Source organism: Hyla sarda, chromosome 7 (assembly GCF_029499605.1).
Source record: "Hyla sarda isolate aHylSar1 chromosome 7, aHylSar1.hap1, whole genome shotgun sequence".
NCBI classification, from domain to species: Eukaryota; Metazoa; Chordata; class Amphibia; order Anura; family Hylidae; genus Hyla; species Hyla sarda.
The window spans coordinates 201471885-201497339 of record NC_079195.1 but is presented as its reverse complement, the minus strand read 5'-3'; the positions used below and the strand labels follow the sequence as shown (position 1 = coordinate 201497339).

Here is a 25455-nt window from a genome sequence, read left to right as displayed (position 1 = left end):
ATTGCTGTGTTAATGCATGGCAATGTAGAAGATCAGTGTGTGCAGTGTTATAGCCACTAGAGGGGGCTATAACACTGCAAAAAAAAAAATAAAGTGTGAAAAAAGGTTAATAAAGATCTAACCCCTTCCCTAATAAAAGTAAGAATCAAAAATAAAAATAAACATGTGGTATCGCCACATGCTAAAATGTCCAAACTAAAAAAATATATCGTTAATTAAACCGCAAGGTGAATGGCTCAAGGTCACCCAAAAATTCCAAAGTCCAAAATAGCGTATTTTTGGTCACTTTTTATATTGTGAAAAAATGAATAAAAAGCGATCAAAAAGTCCGATCAATACAAATATAGTACCGCTAAAAACTTCAGATCACGGCGCAAAAAATGAGCCCTCGAACCGCCCCGTACGTAGAAAAATAAAAAAAGTTATAGGGGTCAGAAGAGGACAATTTTAAACGTATAAATTTTCGTGCATGTAGTTATGATTTTTTTCAGAAGTGCGACAAAATCAAACCTATATAAGTAGGGTATCACTTTAACCGTATGGACCTACAGAATAAAGATAAGGTGTCATTTGTACCGAAAAATGTACTGCGTAGAAACGGAAGCCCCCAAAAGTTACAAAATGGCGTTTTTTCTTCCATTTTGTCACACAATGATTTGTTTTCCGTTTCGCTGTAGATTTTGGGGTAAAATGACTAATGTCACTGCAAAGTAGAATTGGGGGCGCAAAAAATAAGCCATAATATGGATCTTTAGGTGCAAAATTGAAAGGGTTATGATTTTTAAAAGGTAAGGAAGAAAAAACGAAAGTGCAAAAACAGAAAAACGCTCCTGGTTAAGGGGTTAAACTTAAAAAAAATTTTTTTTTTAATTAAATAAATAAAAAATTTGTTTCGTCCTTGCATGTGAGTCTTCCAGCAGGCGCTGTATTATGATGATTGTATACATTGCGATCCTCTGACTGTCTACAAACTGTTTCCATACATCCCCAGCCTTGTGCAAACAGGTGCAGTCTAGACTCCAGTCTATAGCATGAAGTGCATTGTTCTCACTGGACTACAGGTGGCACAAAGACCTCAGCCTTGGGGCCGCAGACGATGAACCTTCCAGGACTTCCATCCATAAGACCAGCCGTATACTAACCCCAACTTGTACAATCACAGATCCAAGTCTGAAGTGAGCAGGTCCTGCTTCCATACTGCTCTTCTCCCCTCCCCTTAGAGGCTCCTAGATATTTCCACAAAGCCCCTCACATCTGCCAGGGAAGGCAGGACATCCCCCCGTCCCACATCTGGGCTGGATCCTTCATACTTGGGAGACTGCGATTAGAGGAATACTTGAGATGGCATGAAGTGACTCTCTTCTTCATCTTTATCTCAGCAAGGTGAGGGGGAAGGGGGAGTGGTGAGAAGAAGACAATAGTAGGGGAGAGGAGGCCTGAACTTATAGATGATGATGAGGGGGGGAAGAGGGACTGAAAAGTGATGGGTCAGAACTTCTCAAGAACTTTTTGAGTATGGGACTGAGAAATGATATTATGGAGAAACGTTTTGATAAATATGCCAATATGTGTTTGCATGCATCTGTATATATGTAGTTTACACCTTTAAATACCCAAACTGGTGACTGCCCCCAATATCCATCTCCCCCAGCTCACACATACAAGGGTCCAGGAGGCTGAGATATGGGTAGTTGTTTCTGCTTGGTCCCCAATGGTTTTCTCCCCAGACTTTTATCACAATTATCTATGTCCCCAAGCTGAAACTTCCAAAAGGACTACAACCCCCTGCAGGGAATGTTGGGAGATGTAGTTTTGCAACAGCTGGAGCAGTGTTTTTCAACCAGGGTGCTTCCAGCTATTGCAAAACTACAATTCCCAGCATGCCCGGACAGCCTTCGGCTGTCCGGGCATGCTGGGAGTTGTAGTTTTGCAACAGCTGGAGGCACCCTGGTTCAGAAACACAGACTTAGAGAGTCAATAGTCGGCGATCGCAGCTCTGCTGGAAAAAGAAGCTTTTATTGCCTTTTGTCAGAAACATAATACGAGGCAGATGTGACAGCTTTACGCCACAAGTCATCTTATGTTATCGCTAATTCTACTCAGGAGGAAAAAACGTTCTGCACGGACATGGTGCGTTCAGGATGTAGTCCTAAAATAGGACTACATCTACAACTCTGCTACTTCTGCGTATGTAGTGCCAGTCATTTTTATCATTTCTTGACAGCTGTAGATCATGTTGGATGTTCTGGTCTACAGCATGTGTCGGAATGATTAAGTTTGGCGCAGTTCTCAGGAGACGGAAGCTTTACCAGATGCGATCACACTGAGAAATACTAAGTATTCTTTGATGGCTGGCCAAGACGCTTATTTATTATGAGCCAGCAGAAAGAAGAATAAAAATCTGGTTCATGCAATATATATATATATATATATATATATATATATATATATATATATATACATATATAGTGGTCCCTCAACATACAATGGTAATTCGTTCCAAATGAAAAAATATACTATTTGTGGGGTGAAATTAAAAAGAAAACCGCAATTTTGCTAATTTTAGAAGGTTTCGTTTTTCACGCCGTACAATTTACGGTAAAAATGACATGTGCTCTTTATTCTTTGGGTCAATACGATTAAAATGATACCCATGATTATATACTTTTCTATTACTGTTGTGCTTAAAAAAAATCGCAAACTTTTTAACCAAATTAGTACGTTTAAAATCCCCCTATTTTGAAGACCTATAACTTTTTCATTTTTCCGTATAAGCGGCGGTATGAGGGCTCATTTTTTGCGCCGTGATCTGTACTTTTTATTGATACCATATTTGTTATATAGAACTTTTATTCAATCTTTTATACATTTTATTGGGAATAAAATGTTATAAAAAAAGCATCTATTTTGGACTTTTTTTTATTTTTACGTACACGCCGTTCACCGTACGGTATCATTAACATTGTTTTTTTAATAGTTCAGATATTTACGCATGCGGCGATACCAAATATGTATATAAAATATTTTTTAACACTTTTTGGGGGTGAAATAGGAAAAAATGGGACAATTTATGTTTTTATTGGGGGAGGGGGTTTTCAAATTTTTTTTACTTAATTTTTTTACTTTTATTTTTACACTTTAATAGTCCCCATAGGGGACTATTTATAGCAATCACTCGATTGCTAATACTGATCAGTGCTATGTATAGGACATAGCACTGATCAGCATTATCGGTCATCTTCTGCTCTGGTCTGGGGGAAGGCAGATCGGAGCAGAAGACGCCGGGAAGGCAGCGGAGCAAGGTGAGGGGACCTCCGTCTGCCATGCTGGATGATCAGATCGCCACGGTAGCACGGTGGCCGACCCCTGCAGCGTGCGTACAGCATTCAGAACTAAACGTTCCAAATGCAGCCGGAACACTGGCCAGTGGAGTACCCCTCTGTCCATGTCAGGAATTGTCCAGAGCAGGAGAGGTTTGCTATGGGGATTTGCTTCTGCTCTGAACAGTTCATGACATGGTCACAGGTGTCAGCAGAGAGCCCTGTGGTCAGACAGAAAGGAATTTCAAAAATAAAAGAACTTTCTGTGGAGCATACAGCAGCTGATAAGTACTGGAAGGATTAAGTTAAACAGATTTGTAAATTACTTCTATAAAAAAAAAAAAAAAATCTTAATCCTTCCAGTACTTACCAGTTGCTGTATGTTCCAGAGGAAGTTCTTTTTGAATTTCATTTCTGTCTGACCACAGTACTCTCTGCTGACACGTTTTAGGAACTGTCCAGAGTAGGAGCAAATCCCCATAGCAAAACTATCCTGCTCCAGACAGTTCCTGACATGGATAGAGGTGTCAGCAGAGAGCACTGTGGTCAGACAGAAAGGAAATTCAAAAAGAAAAGAACTTCCTCTATAGCATAAAGCAGCTGATAAGTCGTGGAAGGATTAGGATTTTTAAATAGAAGTAATTTACAAATCTGTATAACTTTCTGGCACCAGTTGATATAAAATAAATTAGTTTTCCCCCGGAGTACCCCTTTAAACCACCAGAACACCCCCCCCCCCCACCTGAGCTTGATGCAGAAATATGCGTCTGCTATGAGCTAGTGTATATTTTTGTGATTTTAGGTTTCGCCAGACGGCCATAAAGTCACGTATGAGTAGGTTGCACCCCTTGGACACCTCCTCTATGCAAAGCCGAGCGCCCTTTCTGCCTTTTTCCCTCCCACCTGGTGCAAATCCTAAAAAGGAGTGCTGCAAAAAATTTGCGCTGCATTTCTGTACAAAAATATGCGCTTCTGAGGAATTGCACTGCTGGTGCGGCTTAGTAAATGTCCCCCGATATGTCACAAATTAACATTTCTTTTATGTTTTTATGTACAAACAAAAAATGAATTCCCTAAACACAATTTATGTCACAAAATGCTTAGTAAACAAACAGCACACCATATTTTTGATTTGTGGCACAAATTTGATATTTTGTAGCACAGAATGTAATCGGAGCATAAGGAACCGCGCCATTGTTTTCAGTATTAAGCCTCACACAAAGCTCAGTGCTGTTTTATGCTTCTGTACTACAGTTATGAGTTATAACCCATCCGGCACCATCGCTTTCTAAACATCATTTATTTTCAAAGTTCTTTGTATCTATAAACCGGCATTCCGAGTGTGATATTCACCAGGGCTGCCTGGCACTCAGATATCTGTATTAAAGGGGTACTCCGGTGGAAAACTTTTTTTTTTATCAACTGGTGGCAGAAAGTTAAACAGATTTGTAAATCACTTCTATAAAAAAAAAATCTTAATGCTTCCAGTACTTTTTAGGGGCTGTATACTAAAGAGAAATCCAAAAAAGAAATGCATTTCCTCTGATGTCATGACCACAGTGCTCTCTGCTGACATCTCTGTCCATTTTAGGAACTGTCCAGAGCAGGAGAAAATCCCCATAGCAAACATATGCTGCTCTGGACAGTTCCTAAAATGGACAGCAGAGGTCAGCAGAGAGCACTGTGGTCATGACATCAGAGGAAATGCATTTCTTTTTTGGATTTCTCTTTAGTATACAGCCCCTAAAAAGTACTGGAAGGATTAAGATTTTTTAATAGAATTGATTTACAAATCTGTTTAACTTTCTGGCACCAGTTGATTAAAAAAAAAAAAAAGTTTTCCACGGGAGTACCCCTTTAAAGGGGTATTCCGGGCAAAAATATTTCATCCCCTATCCAAAGGATAGAGGATAAGGTGTCTGATCGCAGGGGGCCCTGCTGCTTGGACCCCCTGCAGCACCTGCATACTATGCGGGTGCTGAATCTCCAGTTTCGGAAACCTCCAGGTTTCCGGGACTGGGGACGTGATGTCACGCCACGCCCCCTCCATTCATGTCTATGGGAGGGGGCATGACGGCCGTTACGCCCCCTCCCATAGACAAGAATGGAGGGGGCATGGCGTGACGTCACGTCCCCACTCCCGGAAACCCGGAGGTTTCCGAAACTTGAGACGCAGTCCCCGTATAGAATGCGGGTACTGCAAGGAAATGACGGGGGGTCTCAGCAGCGGGCCCCCCCAGGATCAGACATCTTATCCCCTATCCTTTCGATAGGGAATAAAATGTTTTTACCCGGTATACCCCATTAAAGATAATTTTATTTTTTTTATTTTACCCCTAATAGGTGAAAGTGAAGCCGCTGGGATACATATTTACGCATGTTTTCCCACCGTTTACAATCTATCAACCATATGGTCTAAGTATCTGAGCTGAAGCAAAGTACTTGTTCTTATTCCATAAATACAACAATACAACTTGTTCCCGAAGTAGCAAAAAAATTGTAAATCATAGCAAGAAACACAGTGTACAAAACATGCTGAAATAACCAGAGATTATAATAAATGTCATATCTGGATCACTCCATTGTGATACTGAAAAAAAGTAAACAAGTTATATATTAAATAAATAAATAAATAATTACATAACTTAAGTAATTACAATAGAAATCACTGTTTTAGCTCAGTTCCAGGATTCATTCTTATTACTTAAATGGGCACTGTCAGGTCTAAAAACTTTTTATACGCTGTACATCTTGTCAAAACAATAGTTTTTCTAATATACTTCTTTAAAAAAAAAATTCTCATTTTATAAAAAAAAAAACTGCCTTAGAATATACCACCACTAGGGGTCCCCATACCTCCTGGGACACTAATGAGACCCACAGCAGCATGAGGGTGTGCAAGGGTCATGGACATGAGATGGAGGACTGACAAGGCTGTAGGAGGGACACAGACTGCAGCAACATTGCTGTAACACAGAGTTTTACCAAACATGTGCCTCCAGCTGTTACAAAGCTCAAACTCCAAACATGCCCGTACATTCAAAGGATGTCTGAGCATGCTGAAGGCAACACTGAAAATCCAACTATTCCAAAACTACAAGCCCCAGCATTACAGGACTGCCAAAGGATGACACACATGAATGACACAGGAAGATCCAAGTTATGCACTCACCATATTGTCTTTGGTGGTAGAGTACAGGCAATCTCCAATAATCATCATTGTGTGTGTGTCTGTTTGTGTGTGTGTGTGTGTGTACAGCATAAATCCAGAGAGGAAAGGGTTACAGAGCAGGGCTGCCAGGCTCCTCCAAGAGCAGTGAGTCAGCCGAGTGAGGGAGGGGGAGGAGTCATCACAGTGCAGGCAAGAGAAAGACACGCCCTCTCCCTTTGACAAGATGAAAAAGACATTGAGCTGCTGTAATATGCAATTTTTTTTTAGTAAAATATGGGCGATAGAAACATAAAAATGATATAAACGTGATCAGGATGAGGTACTGAGTAACATAAAACATTTTTTTTGTTGTTGTTGTTTTTTGTGGGATCTGACAAGTACGCTTTAAAGAGGTTTTGTGGTTCAATGATCCTCAGTGTTGAGTAGAGGTTCCCAAACATTTTTGCCCTATTGTCCCCTTTTTAAACAAACAACAAAACAAAAAAATACTCAGTGCCCCCTGGATCTACCTTCTTTAAAAAGGAAATTATCCTTGGAGTCATTTTGTTTTAAATGGGTGCTCAGGCAGGTGAAGGCGAAGGCAGGTGAAGGCGCTCAGACGCTACGCCGGCATTTTCGCACGTAAGTGCGTGCTTCTTCCGGCCTTAAGGCCGGAAGAAGCACGCACTTACGTGCAAAACTGCTGGCGTAGCCTCTGAGCGCCACATACCAGCGCCGATGCCGAGACCCGGCACCCCGTCACCGGACCTCCATATCTGATCGTCTCTGCTTTGCGGTGAGTGCACGTATGTGCCCCTTTTTATATTTACTTTGGATACTTTACACTGTTGTATGTGCACCCCGCAGGAGACTATTGATATAGGTCGCCGAGGACCACTCTACTGATAAAAGGTGATATTGCTCTTAAGAGTGCTCTCCCTTTTTCTGTTGCTTTTGTGGATGTTCTAATTTACAAATCTGTTTAACTTTCTGGCACCAGTTGATTTAAAAAAAATAGTTAGTAACCCTTTAACGACGCAGGACGTATATTTACGTCCTTCGCCAGCTCCCGCGATATGAAGCGGGGTCGCGCTGCGACCCCGCATCACATCGCGTCGGTCCCAGTGCTCATCAATGGCCGGGACCCGCGGCTAATACCACACATCGCCGATCATGGCGATGTGCGGTATTAACCCTTTAGAAGCGGCGGTCAAAGCTTTGACCGCCGCTTCTAAAGCGAAAGTATCCCGGCTAGTCAGTCGGGCTGTTCGTGACCGCCGCGGTGAAATCGCGGCGTCCCGAACAGCTTGCAGGACACCGGGAGGGCCCTTACCTGCCTCCTCGGTGTCTGATCGACGAATGACTGCTCCGTGCCTGAGATCCAGGCAGGAGCAGTCAAGCGCCGATAACACTGATCACAGGCGTGTTAATACACACCTGTGATCAGGATGAGAGATCAGTGTGTACAGTGTTATAGGTCCCTATGGGACCTATAACACTGCAAAAAACAAGTAAAAAAAAAAGTGTTAATAAAGGTCATTTAACCCCTTCCCTAATAAAAGTTTGAATCACCCCCCTTTTCCCATAAAAAAAAATAAAACAGTGTAAATAAAAATAAACATATGTGGTATCGCCGCGTGTGTAAATGTCCAAACTATAAAAATATATCATTAATTAAACCGCATGGTCAATGGCGTACGCGCAAAAAAAATTCCAAAGTCCAAAATAGCGTATTTTTGTCACTTTTTATACCATTAAAAAATGAATAAAAAGTGATCAAAAAGTCCAATCAAAACAAAAATCATACCGATAAAAACTTCAGATCACGGCGCAAAAAATGAGCCCTCATACCGCCCCGTACGTGGAAAAATAAAAAAGGGTCAGAAGAGGACATTTTTAAATGTATATGTTAGGATTCGGCTAGCTGGATGTGGATCCTCTGTGTCAGCGAGGGATTGGCGTGGACCGTGCTGGTGGACCGGTTCTAGGTTGCTACTGGTATTCACCAGAGCCCGCCGCAAAGCGGGATGGTCTTGCTGCGGCAGTAACAACCAGGTTGTATCCACCGGCAACGGCTCAACCTCGCTGACTGCTGAGAAGGCGTGGGACAGAAGGACTAGACAGAGGCGAGGTCAGACGTAGCAGCAGGTCGGGGCAGGCGGCAAGGTTCGTAGTCAATGGCGATAGCAAGGGGTCAGGAACACTGGTATGGCAAACACAATAAACGCTTTCTCTGGCACAAGGCAACAAGATCCGGCAAGGAAGTGAAGGGGAAGTGAGGTTAAATAGACAGGGAGCAGGTGCAGGCAAATTAGACTGATTGGGCCAGGCACCAATCATTGGTGCACTGGCCCTTTAAATCTTAGAGAGCTGGCGCGTGCCCTAAGGAGCGGAGCCGCGCGCGCCAGGACGAGACAGCCGGGGACCGGGACAGGTGAGTGACTTGGGATGCGATTCGCGAGCGGGCGCGTCCCGCTATGCGAATCGCATCCCCGCCGGCAGTGTCAGTGCAGCGCTCCCGGTCAGCGGGTCTGACCGGGGCGCTGCAGAAAGAGGAACGCCGCGAGCGCTCCGGGGAGGAGCAGGGACCCGGAGCGCTCGGCGTAACAGTATAAATTTTCCTGCATGTAGTTATGATTTTTTCCAGAAGTACGACAAAATCAAACCTATATAAGTAGGGTATCATTTTAACTGTATGGACCTACAGAATAATGATAAGGTGTCATTTTTACCGAAATATGCACTGCGTAGAAACAGAAGCCCCCAAAAGTTACAAAATGGCGTTTTTTCTTCGATTTTGTCGCACAATGATTTTTTTTTTCCGTTTCGTCGTGAATTTTTGTGTAAAATGACTAATGTCACTGCAAAGTAGAATTGGTGACGCAAAAAATAAGCCATAATATGGATTTTTAGGTGGAAAATTGAAAGGGTTATGATTTTTAAAAGGTAAGGAGGAAAAAACGAAAGTGCAAAAACGGAAAAACCCTGAGTCCTTAAGGGGTTAAAGGTCCACATGGACCATTATTCCCGAAGACCAATTTCAGCACCCAGTGGAATCTTTGCCCCAACGAATTACCAAAGGAAACGTGCTACTAGATGGGGGGCTCCAGAGCTTCTCTGCCATTAATAGCTTGGTAACGTGAGCTTTGTACACAATTTATTCCAGGCGACTCTTACTCATCGACTTAGTTGATATTCAGACTTCCTGTTGATGAAACGTTATCGTAATTTTCGTCATTAGTAAATACACTTCAAAGAGCCGTCAGATCACGGTGCACACAGGTTCTGACTGTGAGTGCTCTCGGCATGCTGGGAAGGCTGAAGGCTATTTTCTTCCCGACCTCATTAACTTGTGCGCTGTTTTCTCATCTGTCATTGTGATTACAGTGCAGCGACACAAAAATACAGAAACGTTCCCGGATTTGTATATTTTCCATGTCAGTACGAGGCCCCAGCATGATGTGGAAACCACCAGCACCGCTGACACACTGAGTTTGAGGAGAAATACTAAGTATTGTGTGCCGTGCTGGACAGCTTTTTCCTTTTTATTTGTCACGTGAACTTTTTGCAAAGAAAACTTGGATCAGATGAGTAGTGAGACAGCTGGGAGTATTCAGAGGAGCCGCAATTATACCAGGGATACAGAGAAGTGGATAGACTGCATCTGTTTTACTTCTCTGTAGACCCACTGGTCTCAAGAGGGTTAATTATGGCAATTACGGTAATGTAAACCATACACCGAACAACCATAACATTAAATCCATGTACACCTGCAGTGGATAACATTAATACTCTTGTGTCTATGGCTCCTGTCAAGGGGTGAGATATATAAGGCAGCAAGTGAATTGTCATTTCTTCAAGGTCATGTTCATGTTTTGAAAGCAGGAAAAATGGGTAAGTGTAAGGATCTGAGTGGCTTATAGTGCTGTCTGTACATTATTTCACCAGCAAACAATACTCGTCTTAGAGTTACCACAGTTGGCCCACAAAACCAAATTAACACCGAAAAGAAGGAAAGACACCTTACTATGAAAAGTAAGTGAGAGTGCACTTTCTAAGCTAGAACCCCGATAACGTGTACCAATCAGTGCACACAAATGCATAAAATCATTATAAATCCATATACTTTATTGAACTCACAAAGTTAAAACATACATAGAAAAGTACAGAATACATAAAATGAGAGGCACTGGATCACTATAGAAAGGCAGGTATAGGTCTGTATATGATATAGTATGCAGGAATAATCACATGTATATATGGCTATAAGGGCTAAGAATACAAGTAAACCACAGTATAAGACTATAACAAACGTGTGTCAAAATGAAAGGAACATAGCCCAATGCCCAAGCAGATTATCAAGAATGCCAGACCATACCTACCAACCCCAACGATTGTTTCGTTTCCCCCTGAGGAAGCATTTTAGAAGCGAAACGATCGTTGGGGTTGGTAGGTATGGTCTGGCATTCTTGTTAATCTGCTTGGGCATTGGGCTATGTTCCTTTCATTTTGACACACGTTTGTTATAGTCTTATACTGTGGGGTTCTTGGTAGATCCCCCTTGCTCTCTTTTGTCTTGTGATCTGCTGGTTTCTCGCAAGGAACTCCCCCCTTCTGAACGGTTCCATTACTTGCAACTTAGGCACTATATGTCTTCCACGTTAAACTCCTTCAAAGAAACACGGAGCGCTCCCTGTGTGGAATCAATGTGAACTAGCGGTGAAGGAGTATTAGTAGAAGAAACTCGCTCACCTGGTTCGGTTGTGCTTGGAAGGCACAACGTTCTCAAGGGTGTCTGAACTAGAAGACTGCAGCGGCTTCCCATGCCGACTCGCGGACGTGATGATATGCTAAAAGAGGAACTAGGAAGGTGGAAGGTGGCGTCGCCTGATGAAAAAAAACGGAGTGTTTTGAAACGCGTTGCATGTGTTTTAAGAATGAAACATCCTTACCTTATATTTTGGAGTCGTCCATATTCTATGACAGCGTGGTCTCAGCTTCCACCTTCCTAGTTCCTCTTTTTGCACGTTGAACTCCTTGGTTGTGTCCCAGCCTACGCGCTTTGAACGATTGTGCCGTAATGGACCTCAGATGTGGGGACTTCTTTCCGACATCTTTTCTCTTCTTCTTCTTCATCCTTCGGATGGCGATCCTCTATCTCCCGCTATATGAGCCGCTGGGAGGATGCCTTGAATACTACCATTACTCTTCCACAGGGGATTATAATTTGGGAACGGGCATCTAAGGCTTCCATCTGCACTGCATATAAGGAGACTCAGTATAAAATGCTTATGGGGAGGTATCATACCCTGGAGTTATTGAATAGACTGAACCCTGCTATCCTCCCAGTGCTGGCACTGCGGGGTGGGACTGAGATCGGTTTTCCATATTTACCGGTCCTGTCCGCTTATAGTTGACTACTGGCGTATGGTACAACATTTGCTTGCAGATGTCTTGGGTGTCTCTGTTCTCTTGGACCCCCTCACATATCTTTTGCATTTGTCTTATAGGACTTTGTCTAAGAAACCATTCAAACTTTTCATGCATATAGTATAAGCTGCTAAGACCCTTATTGCTAAGTGCTGGAAGAGGACCCTCCCTCCCGCTGAACTTGATTTGCTCATATATGTGAGATCCGTTCTTTGGAATCACTCAAGGCACCCTTAAATAACTCTACGCCTTTGTTTCTCTCTGTCTGGTAACCTTGGGACCACTTTTCCGATCACCAACTCCCTGTGAACTACTCTGCTTTTATCTTTCTTCTTCTTTCTCTCTTTTCTTTTTCTTTCCTCCCCATCCCTCCCATTCAGGTTTTGTGGATTGTCTTTTATGTTGGTCTTGTGACTTTTGTGGTCTCCCCCCCTGTGCGTGTAGCCCATAGGGCTGTCGTGTTCATTTCTGCTTGTGATTCGCATTCCCCGCTTATGCCACCCTTGTGGGTGTAATTATTACTTAAGTATGTTGCTTTCTTATGAATGGGCGGAATTTGCCTGTGTCACGATGCCGGCTGGCAGGTGGTGGATCCTCTGTGCCAGAGAGGGATTGGCGTGGACCGTGCTAGAGGATCGGTTCTAAGTCACTACTGGTTTTCACCAGAGCCCGCCGCAAAGCGGGATGGTCTTGCTGCGGCGGTAGTGACCAGGTCGTATCCCCTAGCAACGGCTCAACCTCTCTGGCTGCTGAAGATAGGCGCGGTACAAGGGAGTAGACAGAAGCAAGGTCGGACGTAGCAGAAGGTCGGGGCAGGCAGCAAGGATCGTAGTCAGGGGCAACGGCAGAAGGTCTGGAATCACAGGCAAGGAACACACAAGGAACGCTTTCACTGGCACTAGGGCAACAAGATCCGGCGAGGGAGTGAAGGGGAAGTGAGGTGATATAGGGAAGTGCACAGGTGTAAACACTAATTGGGACCACTGCACCAATCAGCGGTGCAGTGGCCCTTTAAATCGCAAAGACCCGGCGCGCGCGCGCCCTAGGGAGCGGGGCCGCGCGCGCCGGGACAGAACTGACGGGGAGCGAGTCAGGTACGGGAGCCGGGGTGCGCATCGCGAGCGGGCGCTACCCGCATCGCGAATCGCATCCCGGCCGGAGGTGGTAACGCAGCGCCCCGGGTCCGTGGAACCGACCGGGGCGCTGCAGTGAGGGAAGTGTAGCGAGCGCTCCGGGGAGGAGCGGGGACCCGGAGCGCTCGGCGTAACAGTACCCCCCCCCTTGGGTCTCCCCCTCTTCTTGGGGCCTGAGAACCTGAGGATCAGACTTTTGTCCAGGATATTGTCCTCAGGTTCCCAGGACCTCTCTTCTGGACCACAACCCTCCCAATCCACTAAAAAAAAAGTTCTTCCCCTGACCTTTTTAGAGGCCAAGATCTCTTTGACAGAGAAGATGTCCGAGGAGCCGGAAACAGGAGTGGGAGGAACAGATTTAGGAGAAAAACGGTTGAGGATGAGAGGTTTAAGAAGAGAGACGTGAAAGGCATTAGGGATACGAAGAGAAGGAGGAAGAAGAAGTTTGTAAGAGACAGGATTAATTTGACACAAAACTTTAAAAGGACCAAGATAGCGTGGTCCCAACTTATAGCTCGGGACACGGAAACGGACATATTTAGCGGAGAGCCATACCTTGTCTCCAGGGGAAAAAATGGGAGGAGCTCTTCTTTTCTTATCTGCGAATCTCTTCATGCGAGAAGAAGCCTGTAAGAGAGAATTTTGGGTCTCTTTCCATATGGTGGAAAGATCACGAGAAATTTCATCCACAGCGGGCAGACCAGAGGGCAAGGGGGTAGGGAGGGGGGGAAGAGGGTGACGGCCGTACACCACAAAAAACGGAGATTTGGAGGAAGATTCAGAGATTCTGAAATTATACGAGAATTCGGCCCAAGGTAGAAGATCTGCCCAGTCATCCTGGCGGGAGGAAACAAAATGTCGTAAATAGTCACCCAAGATCTGGTTAATTCTCTCTACTTGTCCATTGGATTGAGGATGGTATGCAGAAGAAAAATTTAATTTAATCTTGAGTTGTTTACAGAGAGCCCTCCAGAATTTAGACACAAATTGGACGCCTCTATCCGAGACGATCTGTGTAGGCAACCCGTGAAGACGAAAAATGTGTACAAAAAATTGTTTAGCCAACTGAGGCGCTGAAGGAAGACCAGGAAGAGGGATGAAATGTGCCATTTTGGAGAATCGATCAACGACCACCCAAATAACAGTGTTGCCATGGGATGGGGGTAAGTCAGTAATAAAATCCATACCAATCAGAGACCAAGGTTGTTCGGGGACAGGTAGAGGATGAAGAAAACCAGCGGGCTTCTGGCGAGGAGTCTTATCCCGGGCACAGATAGTGCAGGCTCGCACAAAGTCCACCACATCAGTCTCTAGAGTCGGCCACCAATAGAAGCGAGAGATGAGTTGCACAGATTTCTTAATGCCCGCATGACCTGCGAGATGGGAGGAGTGACCCCATTTGAGGATCCCAAGGCGTTGGCGTGGAGAAACAAAGGTCTTTCCTGGAGGAGTTTGCCTGATGGAGGCTGGAGAAGTGGAAATCAGGCAGTCAGGAGGAATGATGTGTTGAGGAGAGAGTTCAATTTCAGAGGCATCTGAGGAACGAGAGAGAGCATCGGCCCTAATGTTCTTATCAGCAGGCCGAAAGTGAATTTCAAAATTAAATCGGGCAAAGAACAGAGACCACCTGGCCTGACGAGGATTCAGCCGTTGGGCAGACTGGAGGTAGGAGAGGTTCTTGTGATCGGTGTAAATAATAACTGGAAATCTTGATCCCTCCAGCAGATGCCTCCATTCCTCAAGTGCTAATTTAATGGCTAGAAGCTCTCGATCCCCGATGGAGTAGTTCCTCTCCGCCGGAGAGAAGGTCCTGGAAAAAAAACCACAAGTAACAGCATGCCCGGAAGAGTTTTTTTGTAGAAGGACAGCTCCAGCTCCCACTGAGGAGGCATCAACCTCCAATAGGAAGGGTTTAGATGGGTCAGGTCTGGAGAGCACGGGAGCCGAAGAAAAGGCAGACTTGAGTCGTTTAAAGGCGTCTTCCGCTTGAGGAGGCCAAGACTTGGGATCGGCATTTTTTTTTGTTAAAGCCACAATAGGAGCCACAATGGTAGAAAAATGTGGAATAAATTGCCTGTAATAATTGGCGAACCCCAAAAAACGTTGGATGGCACGGAGTCCGGAGGGGCGTGGCCAATCTAAGACGGCAGAGAGTTTATCTGGGTCCATTTGTAGTCCCTGGCCAGAGACCAAGTATCCTAGAAAAGGAAGAGATTGGCATTCAAACAGACATTTCTCTATTTTGGCATAGAGTTGATTATCACGAAGTCTCTGAAGAACCATACGGACATGCTGGCGGTGTTCTTCAAGATTGGCAGAAAAAATCAGGATATCGTCCAGATATACAACAACACAGGAGTATAGGAGATCACGAAAAATTTCATTAACAAAGTCTTGGAAGACGGCAGGGGCGTTGCATAGACCAAAGGGCATGACCAGATACTCAAAGTGTCCATCTCTGGTGTTAAATGCCGTTTTCCATTCATCCCCCTCTCTGATGCGGATGAGATTATAAGCACCTCTTAAGTCCAGTTTGGTAAAAATATGGGCACCTTGGAGACGATCAAAGAGTTCAGAGATGAGGGGTAGGGGGTAGCGGTTCTTAACCGTGATTTTATTAAGACCGCGGTAGTCAATGCAAGGACGTAGAGAGCCATCTTTTTTGGACACAAAGAAAAATCCGGCTCCGGCAGGAGAGGAGGATTTACGGATAAAGCCCTTTTTTAAATTTTCTTGGACGTATTCAGACATGGCAAGAGTCTCTGGGACGGACAGAGGATAGATTCTGCCCCGGGGTGGAGTAGTGCCCGGGAGGAGGTCAATGGGACAATCATAAGGCCTGTGAGGAGGTAGAGTCTCAGCTTGTTTTTTGCAAAAAACGTCCGCAAAGTCCATATAGGCCTTAGGGAGACCGGTTACATGAGGAAGCACAGGGACACGGCAAGGTTTACTGGGAACCGGTTTTAAGCAGTCCTTGGAACAAGAGGGCCCCCAACTCTTGATCTCCCCAGTGGACCAATCCAGGATTGGGGAATGGAGTTGAAGCCAGGGAAGTCCAAGAAGGATTTCAGAAGTGCAATTGGGGAGGACCAACAGTTCAATCCTCTCGTGATGAGATCCGATGCACATTAGAAGGGGCTCCGTGCGGAAACGTATAGTACAGTCCAATCTTTCATTGTTTACACAATTGATGTAGAGGGGTCTGGCGAGACTGGTCACCGGGATGTTGAACCTGTTGACGAGAGAGGCCAAGATAAAATTTCCTGCAGATCCAGAGTCCAAGAAGGCCACAGCAGAGAAGGAGAAGGCAGAGGCAGACATCCGCACAGGCACAGTAAGACGTGGAGAAGCAGAGTAGACATCAAGGACTGTTTCACCTTTGTGCGGAGTCAGCGGACGTCTTTCCAGGCGGGGAGGACGGATAGGACAATCCTTCAGGAAGTGTTCGGTACTAGCACAGTACAGGCAGAGATTCTCCATGCGGCGTCGTGTCCTCTCTTGGGGTGTCAGGCGAGACCGGTCGACCTGCATAGCCTCCACGGCGGGAGGCACAGGAACAGGTTGCAGGGGACCAGAGGAGAGAGGAGCCGGGGAGAAGAAACGCCTCGTGCGAACAGAGTCCATATCCTGGCGGAGCTCCTGACGCCGTTCGGAAAAACGCATGTCAATGCGAGTGGCAAGATGGATGAGTTCATGTAGGTTAGCAGGGATTTCTCGTGCGGCCAGAACATCTTTAATGTTGCTGGATAGGCCTTTTTTAAAGGTCGCGCAGAGTGCCTCATTATTCCAGGATAATTCTGAAGCAAGGGTACGGAACTGTACGGCATACTCGCCAACGGAAGAATTACCCTGGACCAGGTTCAACAGGGCAGTCTCAGCAGAAGAGGCTCGGGCAGGTTCCTCAAAGACACTTCGAATTTCCGAGAAGAAGGAGTGTACAGAGGCAGTGACGGGGTCATTGCGGTCCCAGAGCGGTGTGGCCCAAGCCAGGGCTTTTCCAGACAGCAGGCTGACTACGAAAGCCACCTTAGACCTTTCAGTGGGGAACTGGTCCGACATCATCTCCAAGTGTAATGAACATTGGGAAAGAAAGCCACGGCAAAACTTAGAGTCCCCATCAAATTTATCCGGCAAGGATAGTCGTATTCCAGAAGCGGCCACTCGCTGCGGAGGAGGTACAGGAGCTGGCGGAGGAGATGATTGCTGGAGCTGTGGTAGTAACTGTTGTAGCATAACAGTCAGTTGAGACAGCTGTTGGCCTTGTTGCGCAATCTGTTGTGACTGCTGGGCGACCACCGTGGTGAGGTCAGCGACAACTGGCAGAGGAACTTCAGCGGGATCCATGGCCGGATCTACTGTCACGATGCCGGCTGGCAGGTGGTGGATCCTCTGTGCCAGAGAGGGATTGGCGTGGACCGTGCTAGAGGATCGGTTCTAAGTCACTACTGGTTTTCACCAGAGCCCGCCGCAAAGCGGGATGGTCTTGCTGCGGCGGTAGTGACCAGGTCGTATCCCCTAGCAACGGCTCAACCTCTCTGGCTGCTGAAGATAGGCGCGGTACAAGGGAGTAGACAGAAGCAAGGTCGGACGTAGCAGAAGGTCGGGGCAGGCAGCAAGGATCGTAGTCAGGGGCAACGGCAGAAGGTCTGGAATCACAGGCAAGGAACACACAAGGAACGCTTTCACTGGCACTAGGGCAACAAGATCCGGCGAGGGAGTGAAGGGGAAGTGAGGTGATATAGGGAAGTGCACAGGTGTAAACACTAATTGGGACCACTGCACCAATCAGCGGTGCAGTGGCCCTTTAAATCGCAAAGACCCGGCGCGCGCGCGCCCTAGGGAGCGGGGCCGCGCGCGCCGGGACAGAACTGACGGGGAGCGAGTCAGGTACGGGAGCCGGGGTGCGCATCGCGAGCGGGCGCTACCCGCATCGCGAATCGCATCCCGGCCGGAGGTGGTAACGCAGCGCCCCGGGTCCGTGGAACCGACCGGGGCGCTGCAGTGAGGGAAGTGTAGCGAGCGCTCCGGGGAGGAGCGGGGACCCGGAGCGCTCGGCGTAACAGCCTGTTTGGACTCACGTATGTTGATTTACTGTGGCTTTATTCTTTTGCCCTTTTCAATGTTTTGCTGACAGTGATAGGGTCTTTGACACCCCATATGATGTTACTTTGTAGTCTTCTTCTTCGTCTTGTCACACAACTGCAAAATTATTTTCAATAAAAAATACAGTTGAAAAAAAAAAAAAAGTCCTCAGGAAATGGTGAGGAAATATATGGTTATATATATATGCTAAAATCTTACAATTGGTTCCCTTTAATGCCAACCAAAAGTGGTCCAAGGATAGTCAGGTGACCTAGTTGAGGGGCATAAAACCACGGATGTCCGGCCGTCTCTTCTGACCACTGGAGAGGATAAGAAGAGGCTACCCGGGTCACTCTTCCTCTATGATATATATTTATCTGCTGTGAAAACACGACCTGTTTCTTTGTGGTAATGTCGCTCAAGTGGGTGAACGGTTCTCATGTAATATTATTGTATAATTATAGCTACTGTCTAAGCCGGTCATATATTATTACCTTTATGGTTCATTTATATGAATTTATTCTTTTATGAGTTGAAGAGTAAAGTGGTTGTGGCCTAATTTTACCACCACTAAGTGTCCAAGTGTCGCTTTCCATTTATTTGGGTAATGGTTGGATGTATGGTCATTTCTGTGGTATGATTTTTGTGTATATTAGTATTCAGGGGAGTGGTATCCCAATCAAACATTGTTTAAGTCCTAGGCTGAGTTGAGTCTGGAGTATGGGGTAAGTATAGAGGATGGCGTAGTCTGAAACAAGAGTATGAGAGACAGATAATGAACAGTAAGGAGTTAGTTGTTAAGCCCTACCCTGGGATGTGAAGAGGAACCATGCTCAGTTCCTGAAAGGACTTTCAGTAACTATTCAGTATACCAGCTCTGCCCTGAGAGACTTTTTTCCTTTGGGGTCTTCAAGAAGAAGACCAATGTCACATGTCTACAACTTAACAGTTTATCAAGGGCCTTTTAGTAATCTAAAACCTTAGTGGACCTTTTAGTTCTTTGGACCATTTCTACCGCTGGGAGCCAACTGGTGAATTCTGTCACCTCAGGAACTAGCTCAAATCTCTTATTGAACATGCAAGGGTTAACGCTCCATCACCCGTACCACCAGATGTATTTTCATACTTGTTGGAACTTAAAATTGTTCAAGGGCTGTGACTTGCCAATGCAGATAATTCCCTTGTTAGGAGTAAAGTAACCAGTTAGGCTAGGTTCACACTACATTCCGCTTTGAAATTGCAGGCAGATATTCTTCATGGGTTTCCATTCACAAATTCACACCGTAATTTGTGAAGCGGAATTTGTGAATGGAAAATCTGCTTGAAAATTTCTGCCTGAAGAATGGTGTTGCTCATTCTTCAGGCGGAAATACTCGCAGGACACATTGCAGTCTATTGGCGACTGCAGTGTCCGTGCGGTCCTAGCGCCAACTGATTCAGTCGACGCTGGCCGCACTCGGAATCTCCGGGCGGAAATTTTCTGCATAGATATTCCACAGTGTGAACCTAGCCTCAGGGTCTATTCACACGGCAGAATTTCCGCTTGTGGGATTCCGCCTCAAATAAAAGCCCATAGACTTCTATGGGATTCTGCACTCCCATTCACACTTCTGAATTTCCGCTTGCGGAATTCCGCTAGCGGAATTCCGCAAGCGGAAATTCAGAGGTGTGAATGGGAGTGCGGAATCCCATAGATGTCTATGGGCTTTAATTTGAGGCGGAATTCTTTTATGGATAATAGATACAAAATGAAGATCATTCTTCTAAGATAGTGGTTGCATCCTGTACTACGCCCTGTGTGACCATCCCCTTTTGGCACAGAAAAATATGATGCAATGCTTCCGTAAAGTAGTCTGCTAACCACCAATTAGAATGCTTACACAATGTGCTACGTCCTACTGAAGGATATATCTTGTGCGTACGCAATACAATAAACCAGTGAACCATTTTGACTCAATCATGTGTCAATGTGATTTTTCTCCGTGCACGTATTACCTAATTTGGAGCAGGACATCTGCCTAGAGCGGTCACTTGGAACGCAGAAATTCTGCCGTGTGAATAGACGCTTTACACTGCACTCCTCTATGGTCTCATTCTTCCATTCCCTATCCTGGATATTGCTGCATCTGCTTAACACCTAGAGCACCCCAAGGGGCCACCAGCCAGGTGCTGTATCTAAGTGTTCCATCATTCCTTTTTAACACTGGTGCATGTGTGCTGCAGGGATATCTCCAGGGTTGAAGCTCGCTATTGTGTAGAACCACAAGTCCCATCTGGCCTTAGGAAAAACATCTGGTATGCTGCAACCAGCAGTGAATCGGGGGCCCTTCATTCTTGGGTTCGGTGGAAGACAAATCAATGAGTTAGCAGATTTATTTATCTCCCAATAATTCCTTAAATGGGCACTGTCAGATACAAAAACTTTCATACTGAAAAAGCCAGTCAAACAACTGCCCCCCCCCCGCCTGCTTGGACACATACTAGTCCTGCTGTGTCCATGAGTCATCACCTATGTCATGGACACACTTCCTTGATTGACAGCTGTGAGCATCTCCCACTGTCATCTTGTGTCCCGCAACTGTCAGTGAGGACAAGCTGGGAGTTGTAGTTTTGCTAATGCTCAGGGAGATGTGAGCAGACAGCATACTGAGGGAGGGGGCGGAGACCTGCACAGTGAGGCCACGCCCCCTCCATTTGAGAGGAATTCAGACTAGTGAGCTAAATTATAAGTATAATAAAAAAAAATAAAGGAGCTAGACACATAAAAATTAGATGTACATGGTCAGGATTAGGTACTGAGTGATATATTAAATTAAATTTTTTTTTTGTTGGATCTGACGGGTACGCTTTAAACAAAACACAAAATCTAATGCTCAGCTCCATTTTCTGCAGTGCAATGTGTCCCTGTAGTTTGGCTTTTCTCTTGACACTCCTGTTGATCTCCTCACATGGAGTACGAGGACAAGAGGAGGAGGAGGAGGAAGAAGAGGAGGAGGACGAGCTATGGGAATTTGTGACTGAAGCCCCCTTAGAGTGTCCCAAGGACTGTACCTGTACCCAAGAAGGAGTAGTCAACTGTGCAGGAGTGGATCTGAAGGAGTTTCCTGTTGACCTTCCTGAAAATACAAACCACTTATCTTTGCAGGTCGGAAATTGGATTTTGTGGGAAATGTCATAAAATAAAAGTAGATAAGGCTTGAGTGTGTATGACAGTGGGGGGAAGGTCATCTATTCCTAGATTTGTTAAAAGCCACAAATAATCTTTCCTAAACACACTTACCGGTAGTTTTGTCTTCCATATCCATGTATATGGTGGGTAAAGGTGGGTCCCATATGCTTCTATATCAATTAAATTGTTCCTGTCATCAGAAACATGTCAAATATTTTGAACTGTCTTGGTTCTATTTCCCCCCTAGAACAAACAGGGAAAAGCAAGTACTTAAAGGGGTACTCTGGTGGAAAACATAGGTTTTCAAATCAACTGGTGCTAGAAAGCTACACAGATTTGTAAATTACTTCTATTTAAAAATCTTAATCCTTCCTGTACTTATCAGCTGATGTATGCTCCAGAGGAAGTTGTGTAGTTCCTTCCAGTTTGGCCACAGTGCTCTCTGTTACCACCTCTTTCCATGTCAGGAACTGTCCACAGTAAAAGCAAATCCCCATAGACACAGACAGAGGTGGCAGCAGAGAGCACAGTGGTCAGACTGGAAAAAAAATACACAACTTTCTCTAGAGCATACAGCAGCTGATCAGTACTCGAAGGGTTCACATTTTGAAATAAAAGTACTTGACAAATCTTTAAAATTTTCTGGCACCAGTTGATACAATAAAATGTTTTCCACTGTCCCTTTTTAATCACCTCACTCTTCAGCCTTCAGCGATCTCCGTCCAGCTACTGTACACTGGATGACACCATAGATCCCCACCGATTTTGGAATGTCGCTGTGACATGGGAAACATATTTTAAATCAGTCATGCTTTCGCTATATTCGCATGGTGAAATGTCTGCACTGAAAATTTCCAGTCGAGTGCCAGCATAACATGCCGGCGCTAGGACCCCTCGGAAATGCACCGTACTATAGACAGCAATGCATTTATGTGCAGACTCTGCAGAATTTACGTGCCATAAACATCTGCCGCAGAAATTCTGCCATGTGAACAGTGCAGCAGAATCCCACTGAAATCAATGGGACTCTGCTGCTGCGGAATGTCTGCAATTTCAACCTTTGAACATAGCAACATCATGGAGGGTGTCTACGTTAGTCTTATAGGACACATGCTAACTAAGGCTGGGTTCACACTACATTTTTGGACATACAGGGACTGGATCTGGCTGGGGGGAGTGAAAACCAGGCACTCCCCAGTTTTAGGTCTGGTCAGAAAACCGGATACAGTTAAAAAATGAGCCAACTGGAGACACTATCTGACTCCGGTTGGCTCATTCAAATGAATGAGATGGGGACCAGGTCTGGCTGGGATACGGGCGTGCTCAGTTCCGGTCCCCGTATGTCCAAAACGTAGTGTGAACCCAGCCTAAGGCATCCGACATGTTAAGGGTCCGATCTGCTTTTTTTTTTTTTTTTTTAACCAATCGGACCCTAAAACGGGTCGAATGCAAACGGCTACTACCAGGTCATGATGGCCCCCATTCACTTGCATGGGGTCTGTTGGTGACCCGGTAATTTTACAGGATTTTAGCGGAGAAAAAAAATTGAGCTTGCACAGTTTTTTTCTCCACTAAACTCCGGTTATTCTGGCCAGGTTGCCGAGGAAACTCCGAATAGCGGAGTCTGACGGCAATGTGAAGGAGGCCTAAGCTCTACTTGCCACAGTATTAGCTGCTTATTAATATATACAATATATGATACATTATATTATTGTCATTGTTAACACATTATGAGCTAACAAATGATCTTAAATGAATATAGAATAATCGAATAGAAGAAATTCCTCCAGAGGATCTGATCCGACTACAAAGACTTGAAACCCTAAACTTACAGAACAATCGTCTTACGTCAAGAGGTGAGACATAGAATTAACCTGTACGAGGACCATTTTACCATATATTGTTACGCCGAGCGCTCCGGGTCCCCGCTCCTCCCCGGAGCGCTCGCTACACTTCCCTCACTGCAGCGCCCCGGTCGGTTCCACGGACCCGGGGCGCTGCGTTACCACCTCCGGCCGGGATGCGATTCGCGATGCGGGTAGCGCCCGCTCGCGATGCGCACCCCGGCTCCCGTACCTGACTCGCTCCCCGTCAGTTCTGTCCCGGCGCGCGCGGCCCCGCTCCCTAGGGCGCGCGCGCGCCGGGTCTTTGCGATTTAAAGGGCCACTGCACCGCTGATTGGTGCAGTGGTTCCAATTAGTGTTTACACCTGTGCACTTCCCTATATCACCTCACTTCCCCTTCACTCCCTCGCCGGATCTTGTTGCCCTAGTGCCAGTGAAAGCGTTCCTTGTGTGTTCCTTGCCTGTGATTCCAGACCTTCTGCCGTTGCCCCTGACTACGATCCTTGCTGCCTGCCCCGACCTTCTGCTACGTCCGACCTTGCTTCTGTCTACTCCCTTGTACCGCGCCTATCTTCAGCAGCCAGAGAGGTTGAGCCGTTGCTAGGGGATACGACCTGGTCACTACCGCCGCAGCAAGACCATCCCGCTTTGCGGCGGGCTCTGGTGAAAACCAGTAGTGACTTAGAACCGATCCTCTAGCACGGTCCACGCCAATCCCTCTCTGGCACAGAGGATCCACCACCTGCCAGCCGGCATCGTGACAGTAGATCCGGCCATGGATCCCGCTGAAGTTCCTCTGCCAGTTGTCGCTGACCTCACCACGGTGGTCGCCCAGCAGTCACAACAGATAGCGCAACAAGGCCAACAGCTGTCTCAACTGACTGTTATGCTACAACAGTTACTACCACAGCTCCAGCAATCATCTCCTCCGCCAGCTCCTGTACCTCCTCCGCAGCGAGTGGCCGCTTCTGGAATACGACTATCCTTGCCGGATAAATTTGATGGGGACTCTAAGTTTTGCCGTGGCTTTCTTTCCCAATGTTCATTACACTTGGAGATGATGTCGGACCAGTTCCCCACTGAAAGGTCTAAGGTGGCTTTCGTAGTCAGCCTGCTGTCTGGAAAAGCCCTGGCTTGGGCCACACCGCTCTGGGACCGCAATGACCCCGTCACTGCCTCTGTACACTCCTTCTTCTCGGAAATTCGAAGTGTCTTTGAGGAACCTGCCCGAGCCTCTTCTGCTGAGACGGCCCTGTTGAACCTGGTCCAGGGTAATTCTTCCGTTGGCGAGTATGCCGTACAGTTCCGTACCCTTGCTTCAGAATTATCCTGGAATAATGAGGCACTCTGCGCGACCTTTAAAAAAGGCCTATCCAGCAACATTAAAGATGTTCTGGCCGCACGAGAAATCCCTGCTAATCTACATGAACTCATTCACCTAGCCACTCGCATTGACATGCGTTTTTCCGAACGGCGTCAGGAGCTCCGCCAGGATATGGACTCTGTTCGCACGAGGCGTTTCTTCTCCCCGGCTCCTCTCTCCTCTGGTCCCCTGCAACCTGTTCCTGTGCCTCCCGCCGTGGAGGCTATGCAGGTCGACCGGTCTCGCCTGACACCCCAAGAGAGGACACGACGCCGCATGGAGAATCTCTGCCTGTACTGTGCTAGTACCGAACACTTCCTGAAGGATTGTCCTATCCGTCCTCCCCGCCTGGAAAGACGTCCGCTGACTCCGCACAAAGGTGAGACAGTCCTTGATGTCTACTCTGCTTCTCCACGTCTTACTGTGCCTGTGCGGATGTCTGCCTCTGCCTTCTCCTTCTCTGCTGTGGCCTTCTTGGACTCTGGATCTGCAGGAAATTTTATCTTGGCCTCTCTCGTCAACAGGTTCAACATCCCGGTGACCAGTCTCGCCAGACCCCTCTACATCAATTGTGTAAACAATGAAAGATTGGACTGTACTATACGTTTCCGCACGGAGCCCCTTCTAATGTGCATCGGATCTCATCACGAGAGGATTGAACTGTTGGTCCTCCCCAATTGCACTTCTGAAATCCTTCTTGGACTTCCCTGGCTTCAACTCCATTCCCCAATCCTGGATTGGTCCACTGGGGAGATCAAGAGTTGGGGGCCCTCTTGTTCCAAGGACTGCTTAAAACCGGTTCCCAGTAAACCTTGCCGTGTCCCTGTGCTTCCTCATGTAACCGGTCTCCCTAAGGCCTATATGGACTTTGCGGACGTTTTTTGCAAAAAACAAGCTGAGACTCTACCTCCTCACAGGCCTTATGATTGTCCCATTGACCTCCTCCCGGGCACTACTCCACCC

At 46.2% G+C, this 25455-nt stretch overlaps 1 protein-coding gene across 3 annotated transcripts in view; it reads left to right on the top strand.

Moving 5' to 3' along the window:
- PODN (podocan) overlaps positions 1–25455 on the top strand; it is a 93834-nt gene that overhangs the window by 13025 nt on the left and 55354 nt on the right. For 2 of the 3 annotated variants that reach the window (XM_056532211.1, XM_056532210.1), the window contains exons 2-4: positions 992–1383; positions 21009–21261; positions 23048–23141. In XM_056532211.1, the coding sequence (XP_056388186.1) occupies positions 21013–21261; positions 23048–23141 (343 nt within the window). In that variant the 5' untranslated portion in view covers positions 992–1383; positions 21009–21012. The remainder of the gene's footprint in view (positions 1–991; positions 1384–21008; positions 21262–23047; positions 23142–25455) is intronic. The other variant, XM_056532213.1, reaches the window with a different exon arrangement.